General features: G+C 39.3%; 1 protein-coding gene across 1 annotated transcript in view; it reads left to right on the top strand.

Annotated features, from left to right (window-relative positions):
* The window catches only part of NPHP3 (nephrocystin 3), a 381,101-nt gene that overhangs the window by 161,931 nt on the left and 195,957 nt on the right, over positions 1-23,213 (top strand). The window contains exons 11-14 of the mRNA XM_070726361.1: positions 408-522; positions 9,142-9,285; positions 9,817-9,914; positions 23,017-23,119. Coding sequence (XP_070582462.1) covers positions 408-522; positions 9,142-9,285; positions 9,817-9,914; positions 23,017-23,119 — 460 coding nt within the window. The remainder of the gene's footprint in view (positions 1-407; positions 523-9,141; positions 9,286-9,816; positions 9,915-23,016; positions 23,120-23,213) is intronic.

The following is a 23,213-nucleotide window of genomic DNA, read 5'->3' as shown; positions in this document are numbered from 1 at the left end:
GATTTCTAGTCTAAGACCAAATGCCAAAAAACTGCAACACAGAAGTTTAAATCTTTGGAAAAGAATGGCAGTTCGTTGGTAAAATGAGGTACATATAACACATTCAGTTCCTAATATCTCAAGACAAGTCTGGAAAAAACTTACAAGTTCCTGGAGAGCTCCTGCCAGTTACGGTAGTATATTAACTCTAAACTAAATGGACCAGTCCCTTAATACAAGGATCAAGAGATTTTCTTTTCCACTTTTTTGAAACAATCATTAATATCTAGTTGATAGTTCAATGTTTAAAAAATTAAATATGGCCATATGAAAAAAACCTTTGCAGTGTAACAAATCTATATTTTGATAGAACTACAGTATTTGTAATATTTGAGTCGATAAGTACTGGTATATTTCTTTCTTATTAGGATTCAGTTACAGCAGAAGCATTCTCCAAATACACTCATTCTCTATCATTTTGTTGGGAAACCAATGTCAAGCAGTTCAGAACCTACACTGATTCTCAAACGTCTCACTTTAAAGGTAGGTCTATTTTACTGTGTATCAGCATGTGGGAACCAGAATACTTTTTTACATAATAAAATGAGAATTCTATTTCACTATATTATACCTAAATTTCTTTTTTATATTTTCATTTGATGTTTTCAAAAAATATATCAATCTTAAAAAGGAACTAGAAAAACAGATAAAATATTTAAGACAAATTAATAAACTTTGGGATTTAAAAATGTCATAGATATATCAGTATAAGATTAGTTGATTATTACTCTGAACATATAATATTTTATAGTCTAAAAATCAAAATTAACCCCTAAAATAAGCATTAATATTGAGAACTGTAGTTAACACAGTATAAATTACCAAATGACATTATAAGTATAGTAAATTAAACTGTGTCAAATCTATTTTGATTTAAACATCTTGTAAAATTAAAATATAGATTCTGTGACTGCAGAAATTCAAAATTTTGGATATTTACAAATCAATATGTTGTTGGAGTGTAATAACTTCAAGATTAAATTTTATTTTCATTTGACCTTATTATCAAATTTGCAAAAGCAAAAAAGTCTCTATTATTATAAAATATCAATCATTCTTCTGTCTTCTATCTTTTCCCAGCTATCTGGCTAAGGAATAAACTAGGCCATATTTCCTAGGTTACTGGCTAGGAAATCCTAATTCCTTGTCTTTATAGTTTCTATAGTTTCTAAGACTCAAGGTTTCTTTGGCTAGAAGGCACTTTAGAATTTCATATAAACCGGACTTCCGGGTGGGGATCGAGCCGCGCCGGGAGGACGGGGATAGTGCTTCGTCCCCGTCTCTCCCTTTTTTGACGCTGTAGGGCGCAAATTGCGTTTCGGCCAAGCTCGGAGGGCTCGACCTAGAACAGGGGGTCTCCTGGATCCCAAGGGGAAGAACGCAACTGCCCCAGAGGGGAAGGAATACCCCACAGCTGCAGCGATGAAGAACAGTGCCCCAATTTGATTGTACACGGAGGAGGAAGCGAAATATCTAAACAGAAGTCAAAAGAAATAAAGATCTACAGAAAGAAAGAAAAGTATAGAATAAGGTAAAATTTTGGAGTTTAATTTGTTGAAAAGTGAAAGAACTTGAAACTAAAAAGGCGAACAAAGAAAAGTTTTCCTTTTAAGAATCAAATCCTTGGGCAAAAGTAAAGCTACAACCAGATCTACTTTTCTTTTTTAACTATTTGCTTCTTTCTTATAAATGAACTTTAACAGACAAGATATATCAAAGATTAAACACTGGACATTGATAATTTCTCATTGAATCCTGATGAAATAAATTACCCTGATTCTATAAAATGGATTTTTGAAGTTTGAATAAATTTCTAAGCGGACTATTTTACAGAAGATTGCAGCGTATGGATTAAACTACCCTTCATAACGAACCTACACATAAATGGATAGAATTCCCAATTTGGATTATAAATAGAAGATAAACTTGCACTTTCTTTTTTATATATATACTTTTGTGGATTTATGGATTGTCGTCAATTCCCCTGGACTCTTTTTTGTGGATTGGGAGTGGTTGCGCGGCTGAGGACTGAATAAACATTACAGACTAAGGACTCTAAGATTTAAGAAGGATTCAACCAAAAAAAACCCAAACTTTTATTCCCCTTCTTTTTGGAATTATCTACATTGAAAACAAGTATATTTTTGACTTTTTTCTTCTTATTGTATTTTATATTTTATGGTTTCTTTTTTATTATAGAAATAGAATGATGTGCTAAACTTTCAATTTCCCCCCTCTCAATTTGGTATGCCCCAAACTTTATAGATAGGTTGTTCACTAAATGAAGATGTGTTTTTCTTCTTCTTTTTTCCTTCTTTCCTTTTTAGCTTTCCTGTTGATTTTACCGATTAAATAGATTAATAGGTTGAATTAAAATTAATAATTAACTAACCAATTATACACTACCAATTTTTTTCTTTCTTTAAAAAAAAAGTACTGTCAAATATTTGTTTTACTGAGGGGTTTTAACTAGAATAAGTGATAATAACCAATTAAGAGTGTGTTTTGAAAAATTATACATATAGATTTTTGGTTAAGTTTTCTTTCTCTTTTTAATATAGAGATATATAGATATATTACTTATTATTGGATTGCTTAGTATTCTTCTTTGATATTGTATTATTGTATTCAACTTGCTTTTTTTCATTCTTTCATTTGTATTATTGTATTAATGTATTCATTTTAATTATAGTTGTTATAACATAATAGTTACAATATTAAGATTAAATAGTCTAGACATTAATATTAGAGGTATGAGAAATTCTTCCAAGATGTCAAGTACGACCACCATCACAACAACAACAACAACAAAACAGACATCGACTCCATCCTCCACTCCAAAAGGTTCTCCAGTACCATCTCCACTACAACAAAGATCAATAACAACTATGTTGGCCAAAGAAAAAGAAAAGGAGAAACTCCGACAGAACCAGACTTTCAGACTATACAAGATTCCTTGGCCATTATCCAAGACTATGCAGAAAACTCAAATTTCTATGGATACAAACAAAGAAGTAGTGAAAAAATATCTTGAAGAAAATAAAAGTTGAGATGGGAGATCTCAAAGTTGAAATGGGTGATCTCAAAGTTGAAATGGGAGAAGTGAAAGGAAGCATGAAAGAAACGGATGGAAACATAAAAGTTATACAACAAAATTTGCATGATAATGAAAAAAGAATTAAAACAATGGAAGATAAAGTGGAGAACATAGGACAGAAGATGGAAGAATTTGAAGAACATAGTTTTATAATCAACAGAGGCTTTGATGAAGCAATAGCCCATCTCGAATTACAATCTGCCTAACACAGACTGAGATTTCAAAATATAAGTGAAGAAAAGGATGAAGATTTAAGCGTAAAGATGGCAGAGATAATAGGAGAGATCCTGCAGATGGACCCACAAGAACTCTTTAAAAGAAATAGATGAAATTTACAGAGTCCAGACCGGCTATGCACAATCTGGCAAGAGAGGTTCATATTAAGTTTTCCAGGAAAACAATCAGAGATGATATTTTAAAAATGACAAGAAACCAAACTTGGAAGTATAAAGGGAAAGACATCATAATCTTAAAACAAGTTCCAAAAAGAGTAAGAGAAAGCAGGAGAGAATACTGCTTTCTTACTAGTATTTTAACTTAAAAAAATATAACCTTTCGATGGTTGGTACCAGAAGGACTTTCCTCATACTGGCAAGGATTGAGGATCAAGATTGAGAACGTAGAAGAAACTAGAACCTTTTTTACGCAAAGCGGATTGAACCGAACCGAACAACCACGGAAAGAAACCAAAGACAAAGAAGAGGAGCAGGGGGCTGCCTGTAAAGATGTTAGAAGGAAACAACCACAAATACAATAAGAATTGGTATTAAGCAGTAGATTATGAGAACCCAAAGAAACCAAGAAATACTACAAATAGAGACGTTACCAGATCTAAAAATTTTCTCGGTCAACGTAAATGGATTGAATAACCCTAGAAAAACTTAAAAAACAAAGAGCACAAATAAATATTCTGCAAGAAGTACATATTAAAAAATCAAATAGAAAATTACTAAGTAAACCAAAATTAGGAAATATCTATACAAGCCTAGCTAATTAAAAAAAAAGTGTAGCAATGTATATTGATGAAGCAATAGATTCAAAACAAATATATATTGATCAAGAAGGTAGAATCTTAATTGTACAATTAGATTTACAACTGAAACCTCTCGTTATTATATCTATATACACACTGAATGATAACCAAAAACAATTTTATAAGGAATTACATGACAAAATAATTGAATTATCAATAGAAAATATGATAATAGTTGGTGACTTTAATGCAATCTCTAACAGTCAAATGGACCATTCAGGTAAAAAGAAAGAAAAGAAAAAAAAGGTAATCTTACCAACAACTTTCTGGGAAATGAGCACTGAATTGTTGTTAAAAGATGTATGGCGTGAATGCCATCTACAAAACAAACAATATACTTTTTACTCAAACCCTCACAAAATTTGGACTAGGATAGATATGGCTTGGGCATCAGCCTACACGGAACAGATTAGGGATATCGAAATAGAAACCAATAGTTGGGCAGGTCACAACCCACTAGTTATATATTGGAAAGGTAAGGAAAATCCCAATAATTGGCATATGAAGAGAAATATTCTGCGAGATCCTCTTTATAAAGAATGGATCGAAAAAGAATTGGAATTTTTCTTCGATATAAATAAAAATAATGAAACAACCGCACAAAATCTCTGGGATACATCAAAGGCATATATCCAGGGCCTGACAATCTCCTATATGGCAAAAAAAAAAAAAAAACATAAAGAGAAAAAGATAAAATGCCTAAAATTAGAGGAGGAATTAAAAACATTAGAATTAGAAATGAAATGCAATGAATATGATAATGAAGTTAAAAATCAGATGGACCTACCAAAACACAAAATAAAATTGATAGAACAAGAACAAATAGCTGAAAAAATAAAAAGAGCAAAACAAGAATATTTTGAGCACGCAAATAAACCAGGAAGATGGTTGGCTTATAAACTAAGGAAAGACAGAGAATCTAAAATTATTTAAAAATTACTAGATGGTTAAGGAACAATAAGACATAGAATAGACGAAAAGAAGGGAATAGTGTTAGAATTTTATAAAAATTTGTATAAAAAAGAAGAAATAAAAGAAGAGATTTTTGATTATTTAAGTTCTATAGATTTACCTACATTAACAGAAGAACAGCAACAAAAACTTAATAAACCCTTTACAATGTTTGAATTACAGTAATCTCTTAAAAATCAGAAAAATAACAAAGCAACAGGACCAGATGCAATACCTGCGGAATTTTAGAAATAGACAGTAATATACTCTCTTTGAATATGTTAGAGATATTTAACAAGATAATAGCGGATGGCAAATTGCCTAGATCATAGTCAGAAACTTTAATAACATTAATACACAAAGCAGGAACAGAAAAGGAAAAAATTGAAAATTATAGACCAATTTCGTTATTAAATGTAGACTATAAAATTTTTGTATCAATATACGCATTTAGGCTTTAAAATATTATAAATGAAATAATACATGAAGATCAGAATAGATTTTTGAGGACAATTATAAATACTTTGGAATATTACGAACAACACCCAGAAAAACAAATGGTACTAGTATTTCTAGATGCCAAAAAAGCATTTGATAACGTAGATTGGGTTTTCATGAAAATGCAATTAAATAAGATGAATGTGGGAACCAAATTTTTTAACATAATAGACGCTATTTATTCAAATCAATCAGCTATTATTTTAACACTAGAAACATTATTAATAAAGATAAGAACAAAAATGACATAAAAGGATTACAGATAAAAAAAGAAACATACAAACTCCAAGCATTTGCTGATGATGTAGTCTTTATAATAGAAGATCCCCTGACATCAATATTAAAATTAATAGACCTAATAGAAGAATATGGGAAAGTGGCAGGTTTGAAAATAAATAAGGAAAAGACATAATTACTCACAAAAAACCATGATGGATTCACAAATAAAACAATTAGAAAACTTAACAAAAATGAAGATAACAAAAAAAGTAAAATATTTGGGTATTTGGATCTCTGCCAAAGCTATATCTTTAAAAAATGATAACTATATAAAACTTTTAGGTTAAATTAAAAAAGACTTGGAAATTTGAAATAATTTACAGTTATCCTTATTAGGAAGAATTTCTACAATTAAAATTCTCACTAGAAGTATTGTTTTTATTTCAGGTAATTCCAATAAACCCGGGAGGAATTTTTTTTAAAGAACTAACTAATATTACTAAAAAAATTATATGGCAACTTCACTAGAAAATCGAAGAGAGGGGTGGGCTTGTCCTCCCAAACTGGAAGTTATATTACCACGCGGCAGCATTATCTTGGATAAAAGAATGGTTAACTTTGGAAAATAGAAGATTATTAAATTTAGAAGGCCATGATTTAATGCTAGGTTGGCATGCATTTGTCTGGTATGAAAAGTTTAAAACCCACTCATATTTTAAAAGATACACAATCAGAAAGGCATTATTAGATGTTTGGAATGAGATAAAAAAAATCATTTCCTGGTGATGCCAGAATGGATTTCGCCAATAGAAGCCATTATTAAAAGAAGGTAAAATATAGAGATATACTTGATAATCAACTAAAACTGAAAACAAAACAAGAATTACAGGAGGTGGATGTAGAAATGGATTGGTGGCAATACGCCCAGATCAATTCCAGATTTCAAAAAGATGTAAGAATATTTATATTTAAGAAAGATGTAAGAATATTTATATTTAAGAAAGATAATAATATATTAGGGAAATTACTAATCCAAAATCAAGGAAAACTGGGAAGGTGTATAAATATTTAATAAACTACAAGACAATAGGCTGGATATTAAAAGATAATATGGTGTAAAACCTAGGAAAAGAAATAGACCTAGATACATGAGAAAAGGTTTGGATATATAACTGAAAAATAATTAATCAGTTTCTTTGAAAGAAAACCAAATCAAGATGTTTTATAGATGGCACTTGCCACCCATTAGGATTTCAAAGATGTTTCCAAGTACTTCACCTATTTGTTGGAAATGTAAAAAAGAAATTGGCACATACTTTCATACATGGTGGACATGTCCAAAAACAAAGATTTATTGGAAATTGGCTAAAGGAAATTACAAACAAAGAAATTAGGAAGACCCCAGAATTTTTCTTATTAGGTATTACAGATACCAGGTATAAAAAAGAAACATATTACTTAATAATCCATATTTTAGTAGCTGCAAGGATCGCTTTTGCACAAAAATGGAAAGAAAAGGAAATTCAAAAAGACAAAGAGGTTTTTAGGAGTGTGCAGAATTAGATATGACGAGATGGTTAAATAACCAAGCTGAAACAGAATTTTATAAAACTTGGCAGAAGGTTTACAACTGGTGGAATACAAAAAAGATTTATAGAGATATCAAAACAAAGTATTGAATAGTTAAATTTACTAGATTGAATATATTACATAGCGATATTTGATAGATAAGTTTATTTTATTTCAAATTGATTTTAATTATTTTAATTATAATTATATAACTGGAAAGTATTGAATTAAGTTAAGATTTTTATGTCAGCATATATTATATAGAGATACTTTATTGATAAGTTGACTTTTCTGTATTGATCTAAACTAGAATTAGTTTTTCTTTCTGTATTAAGAAGACTTCTATACTGAGTGGAACAATTGTAGCTCCTTTTTGTGTTAAATGTTGTATGTCTTGTCCTGTCTTATATTTTAAAAATTAATAAAAAATATTATTTAAAAAAAAGAATTTCATATAAACCATTCTGTAAGAGTATAACTGTCCCTTTCAAAGGCCTAACAATGCTGCATTCTGGTTAGTACATAATTTGTAATATTTGTCACTTTCTTTTATAAAGTCTTAATAATAAGTAAAAATAAATAATAATAATGTCTCAAAACTATTACTCTATTGTGCAGATGTACCCAGGTTCGCATGGTGCACCAGTTGTGGCCCTATTTGGACCGGGCGTCACTGCTCACAGTCACTCATGCCCTCATCACCTTGAGCCTCGACTACTGTAACGCTCTCTACATGGGGCTACCTTTGAAAAGTGTTCGGAAACTCCAGATCGTGCAGAATGCAGCTGCTAGAGCTATCATGGGCTTTCCTAAATATGCCCATGTTACTCCAACACTCCGCAGTCTGCATTGGTTGCCGATCGGTTTCCGGTCACAATTCAAAGTGTTGATTATGACCTATAAAGCACTTCATGGCATCGGAACAGAATATCTCCGGGACCGCCTTCTGCCGCACGAATCCCAGCGACCAGTTAGGTCCCACAAAGGTGACCTTCTCCGGGTCCTGTCGACTAAACAATGTCGTTTGGCGGGACCCAGGGGAAGAGCCTTTTCTGTGGCGGCCCCGACCCTATAGAACCAACTCCCCCCAGATATCAGAATTGCCCCCACCCTCCTTGCCTTTCGTAAGCTCTTAAAAACCCACCTTTGTCGTCAGGCATGTGTGAATTTAAATATTCCCTTCCCCTGTGCTTATAAAATTTATGTATGGTATGACTGTATGTGTGACTGATCTTTTAAATGGGGGTTTTAGATTTTTTAATATTAGATTTGTTTACGTTGTCTTTTTACTGTTGTTAGCCGCCCCGAGTCTGCGGAGAGGGGCGGCATACAAATCAAATCAAATCAATAAACAAACAAACAAAGCGACATTGGGTCTGTCATTAGGCTGAGGAAAAGGAAAATATATAACATGCTGAGTGATTTTTGTGATTAGAATCAGTATGCTAAGTAAATTACAGAACATTTAACTCCAGTTTAGTTTTGTTCTTGGCCTTAAACAATGGGGGTAGTATATAAACTAAACCTGGAATTAGAGGTTGTTAATTTATTATTTCCTGTTCCAGGCTTTGAACAGAAAGAAGACAGGATGACGTAGCCACACATTTTTTTCTAATCTTTTTCTTAAATAGAAACCTCTTCAACCATATGAAGTTTAGAAAGATCTCATCTGTTTCATTTTTAGATAAAATATTATTTAGATAAAGCATTTTTGTTTCTGTTTATTCTTCCACAGCTTGTGCAAAATTCCTGTTCAGTTTCATCTACTTCATTGGAACCAGCTAAATTATTAGAAGAATTTCCTCGTTGGTTAGAGAAACTTTCTGCTCGCCAGCAGGCCGGCATTATAATAATTATTGATTCAATTGATCGGATACAGGTATAGTATTCTTTGATTTCCGCTTTTACTGAAAGATGGATTTAGAATTGCTTCAATTTTTTTTAGTACTTTAAGATTTTTTTTTTTTTTTGCACAATGCACCAAAAATCTACAGAGAAAATATATTCATATTTGTAACTGCATACACATGAAAATAAGAAACCTAAATAGTACTGGGGCAGAGTATTGTTCCTGAGACTGGATTCACATATGCTAAGCTACGGTTTATTTTATATATACAAATCAAACAGTCCAAGCAGTACAATAAACACATAAATTATAGTATAAGAAATGTTTAACAATAAAACATTGCTTGCAACAAAATCTCATAATAAAGAGGCCAGGAAAAGGTCCTTTTTTCTGGAGATAGTTATTATAATTTATGTAACATTAGACACGTAGTTTGAGGTTGTCTATATGTAGAGTTCTATTTATGTAGGCACCTGAAAGAAAAAAATAATGTAAAGTGTATTTTTCAATGAGAAAAATATTACAGCATTCTGAATATTAAATTAACCTTATGTCTCTCAGCAAGCTGAAAAGCATATGAAGTGGCTGATTGATCCACTGCCAGTGAATGTAAGAGTTATGGTATCAGTGAATGTTGAAAGTTGTCCACAAGCTTGGAGGTAAACTTGTTTTGTTATACAACAAACTGCTATTTAGCTGGGAAAAATCAGGCATGATAGTTTTTAATCTCAGTTGCAGACAGCAAGTTGAGTGCCTTATAAGAGCCAGCTCCATCTGTACAATCCATATGGCAGAATGTTTTTATTATGAATCCATGAAGACAAATCTGTGAGGAAAGCAACATGCTTTTTGTAACAAGATGACTGTGATGGTCATTCAGAAAATATGCCTGCGCCTGTATTGTACCACTTCAGAATGCTAGTGGTATATGTGTTTACATGTGAAAAAAAGTATATCACAGTAGATTTTTTTTGGGTATAAGACCGTGATGGCGAGCCTATGGCACAGCTGCCACAGGTAGTATGCAGAACCATATCTGAGGGCACGCGAGGTGTTGCCCTATGTCAGCTCCAGCACACATGTTCATGCTGGCCAGCTGATTTTCAGCCTTTCGTGTGGCGGAGGGAAGTCATTTTCGCCTTTTCCAGGTTTCAGGAAAGCTTCCTGAAGCCCAAGGAAGGCGAAAAATGGCACAACTGGCCTATCAAAAGTTCAGAAATGAACTCCAGTAGGCCCATTGGGCCCATTTTTCTCCATCCATAGGCTCTGGAGGCTTCAGTGAGCGACGTCGGTGTGCATGTGTGGGGGGGGAGTGCAGGGGGGTTGTGCCTGCATACATGGGGGGAGGTCATTGCATTATAGGTGTGGGCACACAAGTGCGTGCCATTGTGGGCACATGCACCCTTTTGGCGCCCGAGCAAAAAAAAAGTTCACCATTACTGGTGTAAGACTATCAAACTATTATTTCCCTCCAATGCCAACAGGAATGAAGCCTTGAGTGCTCTTTATAGCATTATCAATGACTTTCAGCCTGGAGGGGGTTTTTTTTATTGTGGTAGGGGATTTCAATCATACTAATCTGAAAGGAGCTCTCCCTAATTTCCATCAATATGTGGATTTTGCCACTAAGTTATTACTGACTATAAGGCAGCAGCTTCCCTGACATATAAGAGTGACACAGATTCTCTAAACAAGCTAAATATGTTTTTGATTATTTGAGGCCACAAACAATATTCCAGCAAGGAAGGCTGTACTCAGGTTTGATACAACTGCTGTTCAGAAAGGCTTGCAGAAAGTCAATACTCAGAAAGCTGCTGGTTCTAATAATATCCCTGGGCAAATAGTGTGCTGACCAATTGACCACTGTTCTCACAGACATCTACAGACCAATATCACTATGCTGCATCCCATGCAAAGTCATGGAATCAATTATAAACCAATCAATTACCCTCCACCTTGAAACTGATAATCTGCTCTCTAACAAACAATTTGGATTCAGAAAAAAACTATCCTGCAACCTACAGCTCCTCCACTGCAAAAACATATGGACTCTTCATCTTGACCAAGGAAAATCTATAGATGCAATTTATATTGACTTTATATTGACTTCTCCAAAGCCTTTGACTCAGTGGTCCATGACAAACTACTCCTAAAACTCAAATCCTACAGCATCTCAGGATCCCTCCACAGCTGGATTACAGCATTCCTGTCAAACAGACAACAAGTGGTTAAAACAGACAACAAGTGGTTAAAATAGGAAGCACCATATCTATCCCTGTGTTATGCTACCAGTCAGAATTCAGACAAATAAAACTCAGAGTCCTTTTACAAAGGTTCAAAAATGAATTTATCAAAATCAGAACTTGATGCATCGAAAGAAAATAAAAGTCTGAGAAAAACTGGTGCATACATCATATATCAAAAAAACCCATTCCACCCCCTGTTGGGCATTCGCCCAATCTCCATTGTCCAGGTGCATCAGGTGGCACATGTTGCCCCTCCCGTCACTCTTCAGGAATTTTCCATCTAACGATCTCCTCCTGGCACCTGAGAAATCGAACCTTAACTCTCCTCCTGTTGGGCACACTTCCCAACCCCCCCCCCCTTGATCTCTAACCCCATCCCGTCTCTGACAACCAAGCAAAGAATGCAGCAGCATAGTGAAGGCTGACATTCGGCCCCACTGGAACAGGGACTTCAGTCCTAGAAAACAAAAACAAACAACGCCAATATATACAATTCATCATTAGGGCTTATCGGGATATTTCGTTCTAAAACAGTCAATTTCCCTCTGGGCATTCATGTGTTTCTCATCAACCCATTCCGCATGAGATGCTGGAAAATGTTTCCAAGCTACTAAATACTGAGTCCTGCCCCTGTGTTTACGGGAATCCAGCACTTCTTCGACCTCAAAATGTTGCTCACCCTCAATGAGTAAAGGGGCTGGGGGATCCGCTTGCGGTGGCCGCAAGTCACTTGTTTGTTCCGGCTTAAGTAGACTCACGTGGAAAACCGGCTGAACTTTCCTCAGCTCCTTTGGCAGTTCTAATTTCATTGCCACCGAATTCACCACCTGCATAATACAGAAAGGACCTACATACTTAGCTCCTTAGCTCTCCGTGCATCGGAGGGGGTGCTCGCCACCGCCCCCAGGTGCAGGATTGCCCCGCAGCGCCAAGCGCAAAGATCCGGGGCTGGATCCCACTGGCGCTCGGCCATAGCGGTACTTCCACACAGAGGAAGAACAAGGAAAAACAGGAGAAGTCAAAAAGAGTATCCGAAACAAAGAAAACTGAGAAGAACGAAGATTAAAGGTAAAGTGGTCATTACCCCCACAAATAAATCCATACGTTGATCCAATAAATTAAAATAAGGCGAAGAAGTAATTTTTTAAAAAAAAAGAAACTCTGCCAACGTGAGCGGATTTTCGGAAGCGGAAACGGCTTTAGCTCATGTAATTTTAAGATGGCAAACTTTTTTTCTTAACGTTATTCCTGGAAGGTTACTTAGTACATCGAAACCGAGGGAATAAGAACTGATTAAATTGAATGTCAAATCTAAAATACTTTGTCTTGAAAGCGGATTGCCTTGAAAGTGGACTGTGCATGAGACATTTGCAGTATTTGAATGCTGTTTAGAAGAAAAAAATTTAACATACAAGATGGAGGATTAATATTTACAAGAACAAAGAAGCTGACTTGATTTGATCTGGACATGTTGAATTGCTTTGTTTTCGCTTTTACTATTTTCCTTTTTGAATATCATATCCTGCTTGAATTATAGTTTATTACTTTCTGGGTTTTTTTTCTCTGTCTTTTTTGGGAAAACATTGTTAATGAAGATATAATTTTTTTTATATTTTTTTTTACTTTCTATTTTTTAGTTTAAAGCTCTATTTGGATTATTTGGACTATCCGGATATTGGACTCATTGGGATTAAAACCTGATTTGCTTTTTTCTCTGAAGAACAATAAGAACATTTCATTGACTTAAATACTGGATTTACAAATATCAAATGAATTAAATGAAATTTGAACATTGAACATTGATTTATTTTTAACTCATCTTCAACCTGGACTTTGGGAAAAAAGAAAAAGAAATATAAGATTGAACTGTTTTATTTTAATTACGAGAAGAATAACCTAAAAACGTTCTGGAGTCTTTTTTAACTTTATAAATGAATTGCTAAATTTTTCCTCTCTCCCCCCTCTGACTGATGGCTCCCTGCACTCCTCTATCCCCTTCTCATATACAGTTTGATACCAAGTGTTCCTTTTTTCTGCTCTAGGATTGTTCAGATATATAGAATATATAGAAATTGTTTCTAAGCAGAATTATAACAGATTTTAAATGAGTGTTTAATAATAATAATTATACTATTTGACCCAGCAATCTAGTGATTTGGAATAATTTGATATTATAGTTTTATATTTTTCAACTGAAAATCAAGTTTGCATAGTGCTGGAAGCACTCTTATATACATAAGCTGTGTAAGTATTGTTGATATATTTTCTCATTTATTTATTTTTAATTATTGTTTTCCTCTGCCTTTATTGACTCTTGGCTGTATCTTTTTCAAAATGTTTTTTCCTTATTACGTTTCATTATAATAATAACATTAAAGACTGTAAGATTATTAAATTGATGCCATTTTGGAAACGATTAAAATTTATAGGTCTCAGAAGATCTAGAAAAGCACCTAAGATGTCTACTACTTCTCCCATGCCTCCTGGAAGGAGAGTCCAGCATGGGTTTATCTCAAGTCTTATTGGTAGGACTGAGTTTCAAATTAACATAAATACATAATAATTAGGTACCGCCCCCTTGCTGCCCCAAGTATCCAGTTTTAAAAAACTCAGTCGAGGTTAAGGACATGAGTTTTTCTCTCCCTTTAGGTGGAGTATGTAATGTAATGTAATGTTAATTAAATTCGTTAATTTGAACCTTGTAATTTTTCCCTTTTGTCTTTGAATAGGTTTGTGGTTTTTTGATGGGGTCTCTGCCCTCTGCGGGCACCACCCCCACCTTTCTCCTTTTGGGGCCTCTTCTCTCAGCGGGTACTGCCCACCGAGGAGCAACTGGGCTTTTACTGTGATAATATTGTGACCTGAGGGTCCAATCAGCCCAATCACCCCAGATGGGGGGTGTCCGTCCCTCCCCATTGCCGGGGGCGGCGGAAGCCTCAGACGCCGGGAATAAAAGCCGCAGCGGCCATTACAAGCCGCCGAACAGCTGATTGAGCGCTCGCGAACGGCGAGCAACAAACGGAGGCTTTGCCGAGCAGCAGGAAGTCGGATGGCGGTGAAATAGCTGTTTCCCGGTCCTTGCGCTGCCGGTGTGGTCGCCCTATGAGGCAATTCTTCAGGCGCCGCCATGTTTGTTTTGGCTATATGCCAGGAGCGCGAACGGCATCACTTTGCCGTTTAAATTGGCGCGAACTTGGCAGCTGGCCAGGTTGTCAGCACTATAAGATCTGCCCAGAGACAGTTGACAAGGTCATGTGGTCGGCTGACAGCCAATTAAACTCCGTTTCGCTGTCAGCCCTGCCTGCATGTCTTTACATGCGAGTGAGAGCCTTCTATTGCTGTTAACAGTCTTTTGAGGTGCCTTGCTTTTGTGATTCGATCGTGAGTACGCTGCCCCATATTAAAATAAAATATGGCAGACCAACTTGTCAGTGGGGAGGAGCAGGCCCAGCCAGTTCAAACACCGGTCAAAGGGAAGGATAAGGCCAGCAAGCCTAGAAGTAAGTCCTCCCAATTGAGCTCCTCTCTTCGTGAGGCTGAGAGGAAGATCAAGGCCCTGGAGCAGCGTTTGGAGGCGGCCTTGTCCCCCCCCCATCGTAGGAGGACTGTCCATAGGCCCTTTCTAGCCTCTTCCTCCAACTGCTCTTTCACCTGCTATTTCCATGGGACTCCAGGGCACCGCAACGGAGAGGGACTGGTCCCCTGACAGGCAGGCCCCCCCTCCATTGCCATCAACCGCAGCGAGACCTGAGAGGCCTTCCTCTTCTCATAGCCAGGCACTGCCTCAGGTGGGGTTACAGACACCAAATTATGTTCCCTCATCTACCTTCACTCCAACGGCAGCGGGTCTTAGAGACCATACTGATGCTTGGCAGGCCTTTGCATCTACCTTACAGGACATTGTGGCCAATGCATATACGCAGGGCATAGCTGCAGCAACACAACGAGCCAATGTCTTCCCATCTCAGCCTATCCAACCCAGAGACATCTGGTCAGCACCACCGCCCCCTACTGGGTTGGATTCTATGTCAATTGATCACACCAACTTTGAGGACGACAGTGACCACGGAAATGGCCTGTCGGATGATGAATTCGCCGTTCCGGAGCAGCCAGCAGTGGCGGGCCTTTTTAAACCCTCCTTGTTTAGGGTTTTATTGCACAAGGCAAAGCAAGCCTTAGATGTGCCAGGAGCAACACCGCTAGTGGAGCCATCAGACGGGCCACGCACTTCGGCGGCTTTATGTAAGGAGCCCGCCAAGGAATCGGACAGGGTTCCTGCACTGGAGATTTTTCTTGAGAATGTTAAGCGCCCGTGGCAGCATCCTGTGGCGGCGCAAGGGCCTTCCAACCTGGAACGCAGGTTTTATACCTTTGATGACAGCATGGAGAACCTGCTCCAGTTTCCCCCTGTGGACAAACCAGTGGCCACATTGGTCTCCCGCGCGGTTATACCTTCAGAGACGGCTGACAATTTAAAACCAGATGAAAGGAGGGCGGAGACACTTCTCAAGAAGACCCACCAGATGGCCGCTTGGGCTCTTCAAGCAGCTTCCACCGCCTCCTTCTTCAGTCGGGCATCCATCATGTGGATCCAGGAGGTTCAGGCGAGGCTGGGTCCTGACGAGACTCGATTGCGACAGGACTTGAATAAGCTCCTCGCGACGGCGGAATTTTCCACGGATGCCACCCTGCATGCCGCCAAATTTGCCTCCAGGGCTATGGCTTCCACCATTTCGTCAAGGCGTCTGCTTTGGCTAAGAAACTGGCAGGTCGATGCCAAGTCGAAGTGGACATTGTCTTCGGCCCCCTTTGAGGGCACAAAATTGTTTGGGGAGGCCCTTGATCCTGTTCTGGTGGAGGATAAGGATAAGAGAAAGGTCCTCCCAAGATCTTTCCGTCGCCAGGACCGAAGGACTGGTCCGTAATCCCGTAGGCAGTCCTTTCGGTGGGACTCGTGGTCCGCCACTTCACAGCAGGCCAGACCTTACTCACAGGGTGCCTTCTCCACATCCTATAGGAATGACAGACCGTATTCCCAGGAACGGGGCAGAGGCTTTTCCCAAACCAGACGACCATTCCGGGGATACCAGCAACGGAACGCCAGATGTGCCAAGTGACTGCCTGGACGGCATTCCTTTGGGGGGCAAGCTACAAAAGTTCAGCGAGAGATGGCGAGCTACTACTTCAGACCCCTGGGTCTTAGCCACTATCTCACGAGGGCTAAAGATCGAATTTATACACAACCCTCCACACCATTTTACCACATGTCCCGTCACCAGAGATTCCGAAAGGAGGTCTCTCTTGGACCAGGAAATTCTCCATCTTTTACAGATCCAAGCGATCGAACCCATTCAGGACAGTTCCAAAGGTACGGGATTCTATTCGAAGGTGTTCCTTGTACCCAAGGCCTCCGGGGGTTGCAGGCTCATCTTGAACCTCAAACGTCTGAACCAGTATATTCTGTACCGACGGTTCAAGATGGCCTCCCTCCGCTCCATCCTGACCTCTGTTCGAGCAGGGGACCTTCTTACTTCAGTGGATTTAAAGGAGGCCTACCTGCATGTCCCCATACACCCGGCTCATCGACAATTTTTCCGATTCTGTCTACACAACGTCCATTACCAGTACAGGGCAATGCCCTTTGGCCTGTCATCGGCCCCACGTACCTTTACGAAGATACTGGATGCACTGCTGGCCGATTTGCGGTCCCGGCCAATCCGAATTCTCGCATATTTGGACGACATCTTGCTTCTGTCTCCAACCCGCCAGAGGGCGCACGAGGACTTGCAAAGCACGATGCTTTGTCTACGACGTCACGGCTTTACCATCAATATGCCAAAAAGCCATTTGATTCCTGCCACCAGACTCATTCATCTGGGTGCGGTGATAGACACGGCCTCTCAGAGAGTATATCTATCTCCGGAGCGACAGCACCGCATCTGCTCTCTGGTAGGTGGCCTTCAACAGAAACGGAAGGTTCCACTGTCTTTTCTGTCAAAGGTGCTCGGGACCCTGGTCTCCTGCGTGGACATTGTTCCTTGGGCACGTTACCATTATCGACTGCTTCAGTGGACCTTGCTTCCATTCCAGCGTCGAAGATTAAGCCATACCCACCATTTAACCTTCGTGGGACGCGAGTTGCACCTCTCCCTACGCTGGTGGAGATCTCCAGCGCTGCGGCAGGGCACTTCCTTCGGACCATGCCGCCATACTATCCTCACCACGGACGCCAGTCTGTTGGGGTGGGGCGCCCACGTTCATTCCCAGGTGGCTCAAGGCTTCTGGAGCCCCCAGGAACTATGCCCAATCAATATCAATTTCTTGGAACTGAGAGCGGTCCGCTTGGCCTTGCTGGCCTTTGCCACCTTGCTAGAAGGTCAGCACGTCCTCGTACGCACGGACAACGTAGCGACCAGGGCACATTTAAATCACCAAGGTGGAACGCGCTCTCTCAGGCTGATGGAAGAGACGGTCCTTCTCTTCGACTGGGCGGAGACTCATCTCTCCTCTCTCCATGCAGAGCACATTGCGGGGGAGGACAACAAACAGGCGGATTGGCTCAGCCGCCAGGAACTGGACCCGACGGAGTGGCGGCTCGATCCGGGTCTGTTTCAAGAAGTCTCGCGTCGGTTCGGAGTACCAGTGGTGGACAATACCCAGCTCCCGAGGTTTTACTCCCGTTTTCCATCTCCGGGAGCCGAAGGAACCAATGCACTACACCTACTGTGGCCAAAGGCTCTGCTCTACGCCTTTCCTCCGATCCCGCTTATCCCATCGGTGATAAGGAAGATCCTGATGGAGGGAGCGGAGGTGCTCTTGTTAGCGCCTCATTGGCCTCGGAGACCTTGGTTTGCGGACCTCAGGGAACTGTCCATCTCCCCACCGTGGAGGATACTGGACGACCAGATATCCCTCAGCCAGGGGTTCGTGTACCACCCGGAACCCCAATGGTTCCACCTAACCGCATGGCATTTGAAGGGGACAGGTTGAGGAGCTGTCTTCTTCCCGAGAATGTCATCGCAACTATTCAAGCGGCTCGACGACCTTCCACAGTCCGAATTTATCAGGCAACATGGGCAGCCTTCCATTCTTTCTGCATTGACAGGAACCTTCGACCAGAGGATTCCTCAGTCATCCCTGTCTTGGAGTTCTTGCAGAAGGGTTTGGAGAAAGGTCTGGCGCCTAACACACTGAAACGCCAGGTCGCAGCGCTTGCCACCATTATAAAGCGGGACGATGGGGGACCTTTAACTTGTCACCCTTGGATTAGGGATTTTCTCAGAGGGGCTACCAACACGCACCCCCCTCCTGTTCGTCGTTTTCCCACATGGGATCTAACCTTGGTACTTCAGGCCCTCACAGGGCCACCCTTTGAACCGTTAAGGACTATTTCATTGCGTTACCTCTCATTCAAGATGGCTTTCTTGGTGGCAGTCACCTCGGCAAGGCAGGTGTCCGAACTGTCTGTGCTGTCGGTAAGATCAGACTTGTGTCATTTTTATCCGGACAGAGTTTGTTTGCGCCTGGACCCCACCTTTCTCCCAAAGATCAACACTCACTTTCACAGAGCTCTAGAGTTGGTGTTACCGGATTTCTGTGCTCGTGGTAATCACCCCTTAGAACTTAAGTGGCACAAGATAGACGTACGCAGAGCATTGAAGCTTTACATCAGGCGTACCTGCAGTTTACGCAAAACTGAGGCTTTGTTTGTGTCATTTAGTTCTAGTAAACTGGGCCTCAAGGTATCTTCCAATACCATTAGTCAATGGGTGAGACTGTGTATAGTTGAAGCATACAAGGCGAGTGCACGGACTCCGCCGACTGGTATACAGGCTCATTCGACAAGGAGTGCGGCTTCCTCGGCGGCTTGGGCGTCGCAAGCACCCCTTGAAGATATCTGCAGAGCCGCGGCGTGGAGTTCACCCACAACATTTATTCGTCATTACAAGTTGGATACTTTCGCTTCGGCTGAAGCGGCCTTTGGCAGGCGTGTACTCCAGAAGGTGTGCGGGGAGGTACCACCCATGGTTCACAATCTCCCTCCCTGAAACTTTAAACCTTGGGTATATCCCATGCTGGACTCTCCTTCCAGGAGGCATGGGAGAAGAACCGTTGTACCTACCTGAACGGTCTTCTCGATGCCCTGGAAGGAGAGTCCATACCCTCCCGAAGAACCATGGGAGTTCTTGCTTGTTTGATACTAGTGTTTATTATGTGTTTATTATGGTTGTTAATAAAGTTGATTATTCTTACATCTTTTCGTTTTTTAAAACTGGATACTTGGGGCAGCAAGGGGGCGGTACCTAATTATTATGTATTTATGTTAATTTGAAACTCAGTCCTACCAATAAGACTTGAGCTAAACCCATGCTGGACTCTCCTTCCAGGGCATCGAGAAGACCGTTCAGGTAGGTACAACGGTTCTTCTACTATTATAAAAACTTCAAAGAAACAAACCACAACTCCAACTGCTATGCCACAAAGCTCCCCCTCACCATCGCCATCTCCCCTACCACAAACAACAATAACAAGTATGTTGAGCAAGGATAAAGAAAAGGAAAAAGAAAAAAATCTGGTGCAACCAACTTTGCAGACCATTCAAGATACATTGGCCTCGCTCCAAATGTCTATGAAAGCCAACAGAGATGATGCACGTGAAGAAACCCAAAAACATTACGAAGGCATACAAGCAGAAATGAGTAATTTGAAGGCTGAGATGGAGAATGTGAAGGGAAGTGTACAAGCAATGGATGGGAAAATGGAAGCGATGCAGCAAACCTTAAAGGAAAATGAACAATGGATGAAAAAGGTTGAAGACAAAATGGACAAAGTCGAAAAGAGAATGGATGAACTTGAGGACCACAGTACAGTGGTAAATAGAGGATTTGATGAAGCTATTACCAACTTAGAATTACAACAAGCGTCACATGGGCTGAGGTTCCAAAATGTGCATGAAGAAAAAGATGAAAACTTAGGTTCGAAAATGGCAGAAATAATAGGCGAGATTCTACAGATGGACCCACAGGATGTAATTAAGGAGATTGATGAAATTTATAGAGTCTTTGGGGTACAGATAAAAAAAATAGCCAACATCCTAAGAAACCCCAAAGACAATATCCAGCTAGAAAACCAGGGAGTTTATCAAATACCGTGTAAAATCTGCCCAGCCACATATATTGGACAAACTAACAGGAGAGTAAATGCACGTGTTGCAGAACATAAGAATGCATTAAGGAAAAAAGAAAAAACATCCTCCCTTTTCCAACACTTCAAAACTACAGGACATGAAATTGATTTTGACAGTACTAAATTAATTTCCAAAACAGAACACTACAGCAAAAGAATAATCATGGAAGCCATCGAGATAGAAAAACATCCCCAAAATATGAACAAGCGGGATGACACCTCCCGCCTACCAGACATCTGGAAACCAGCCCTCATTAACAAACGTATCCCAGCCATAGAAACTGAAACCAGACTCAGAACACACATTGCAAAACAACCAAGTAGCCTGCAAGCTCCAACTACTGAGGATATCACGCCTAATCCACAATCATTAAATAATCAGCATACCTCAGTTACATCAATGACCCCAGGTGTTACCCCACTGATTCACCAGGAAGTTTCTACACAGCAGGCAATTGCTGAGCCATCAAACTACACCCAGCCACCAGTATTTATAGAAGGAAGGCAGCTCAGGTCTCGCTGTGTTCGCCTTAGAACAAGGACAGAAGCACCAGCCTGAAGATGACGAGTGGGACCTCGTCGAAACGTCGCCAAAAATTTCCAAATCCTACACGGGAAGAAACCCGAATATACCAAGACCATCATATATATATATATATGCAGTGTTTTATTAGTTTTATGTTAACTCACCTTTGGATTTAAACATAAACTTTAAATTAACAGATTACAATGTACTGGGTGTTTCTCTTTTTCCTTTTAAAATATATTACTTGAGTATCACTGAAAAGTGTTCGGAAACTTCAGATTGTGCAGAATGCAGCTGCGAGAGCTATCATGGGCATTCCCAAATATGCCCATGTTTCGTCATCACTCCGCAGCCTGCACTGGCTGCCAACCAGTTTCCGGTCACAATTCAAAGTGTTGGTTATGACCTATAAAGCCCTACATGGCATCAGACCAGAATACCTCCAGGACCGTCTGCTGCCACACGAATCCCAGCGACCGATTAGGTCCCACAGAGTTGGCCTTCTCCGGGTCCCATTGACGAAACAATGCCGTCTGGCAGGACCCAGGGGAAGAGCCTTCTCTGTGGCGGCCCCGGCCCTCTGGAATCAGCTTCCCCCCCGGAGATTATGACTGCCCTCACCCGCCTTGCCTTTTGCAAACTTTTGAAAACTCATCTATGCCACCAGGCATGGAGGAACTGATATATCCTTAGCTGCCTTTGACTATGGTGTGTTTGGGTTGTATGACTGTTTTTAATAGGGTTTTTTTAAAAGACTGTTTTAACATTGGATTTATATATGGTGTTTTATTTGTTGTGAGCTGCTCCGAGTCCTCGGAGAGGGGCGGCATACAAATCTAATAAATTATTATTATTATTATTATTATTATTATTATTATTATTATTTGAATATATAAATGTGAGCATTTCTTCAGAAAGGCAAAGATATAACATTTATTAAAAAAGGACAAATATCAAAGTGGGAATTAAAAGTGGAGGTTAATTAGATAGAAAATCTGGATAACAAAATTAGTTTTTTTTAGGGGGGCAGGAATTTGGCATTATATACTTAAAATAAAAGGGCTTATTTGGAATCAGAAGCAATAAACTAGAAAATTAGTGGCTGGTACAGTTTTCAAAATGAATTTTACAGCAATAGTCTGTTAATATAAGTACTATTTTAACTTAACAGGTTGGGACATCCAGGAAAGGTATTAGAGGAAGTAGAAAAGAAGGGAGAGAAGGAGTGAGAGGTGGAGAGAGAGAGATAGGGGAAAAGAAGAAAGAGGGAGAGAGGAGTCTAGGAGGAGTGAAGGGAAAGTAGGTAGGAGGAGGAAAGAAGGAAGGAGGAAGGGAGGGTGCAAAAAAGGGTAATTAAAGGGGCCGACTGCTGTTAACAATTTTTTAAAATTAAATAGGGGTCTATGAATAAAGGGTATGTATAAAATGTATAATTATGAACTCTACGATGTATGCAATATTGGAAGGTATATACTGCTTAAAAAATAAAGGGAACACTCAAATAACACATCCTAGATCTGAATGATTGAAATATTCTCATTGAATACTTGGTTCTGTACAAAGTTGAATGTGCACAACAGCATGTGAAATGGATTGTCAATCAGTGTTGCTTCCTAAGTGGACAGTTTGATTTCACAGAAGTTTGATTTACTTGGAGTTACGTTGCGTTGTTTAAGTGTTTCCTTTTCTTTTTTTTTGAGCAGTTTATACATGTTGAACTATATTCGTGAAGGTGGAGAAAAATAAAAAACTTTTTGGAAAAAAAAATTCCATAGATGTCACTTTCTACTTTTTCATTGAAAGGTTGTGGCCTACCCTTCATCTTGAACCATTAACTATCAGGTATGTGAAATATCTGATTAATGAAGAATGCAAAAGTGAAAGTCTGAAGCTGACCAGAGAACAGGTATTGAAATATTAATTATTTTTCTTTCTATTTACCAAGCTCAATTATAAATGTTTCAAATTAAAAAGAGAAACAATTACTCTTTCGCATATAT

The sequence above is a fragment of the Erythrolamprus reginae genome, chromosome Z (genome assembly GCF_031021105.1).
Source record: "Erythrolamprus reginae isolate rEryReg1 chromosome Z, rEryReg1.hap1, whole genome shotgun sequence".
In the NCBI taxonomy this organism is placed as follows: domain Eukaryota; kingdom Metazoa; phylum Chordata; class Lepidosauria; order Squamata; family Dipsadidae; genus Erythrolamprus; species Erythrolamprus reginae.
This window is presented reverse-complemented; position numbering and strand designations above follow the sequence as displayed.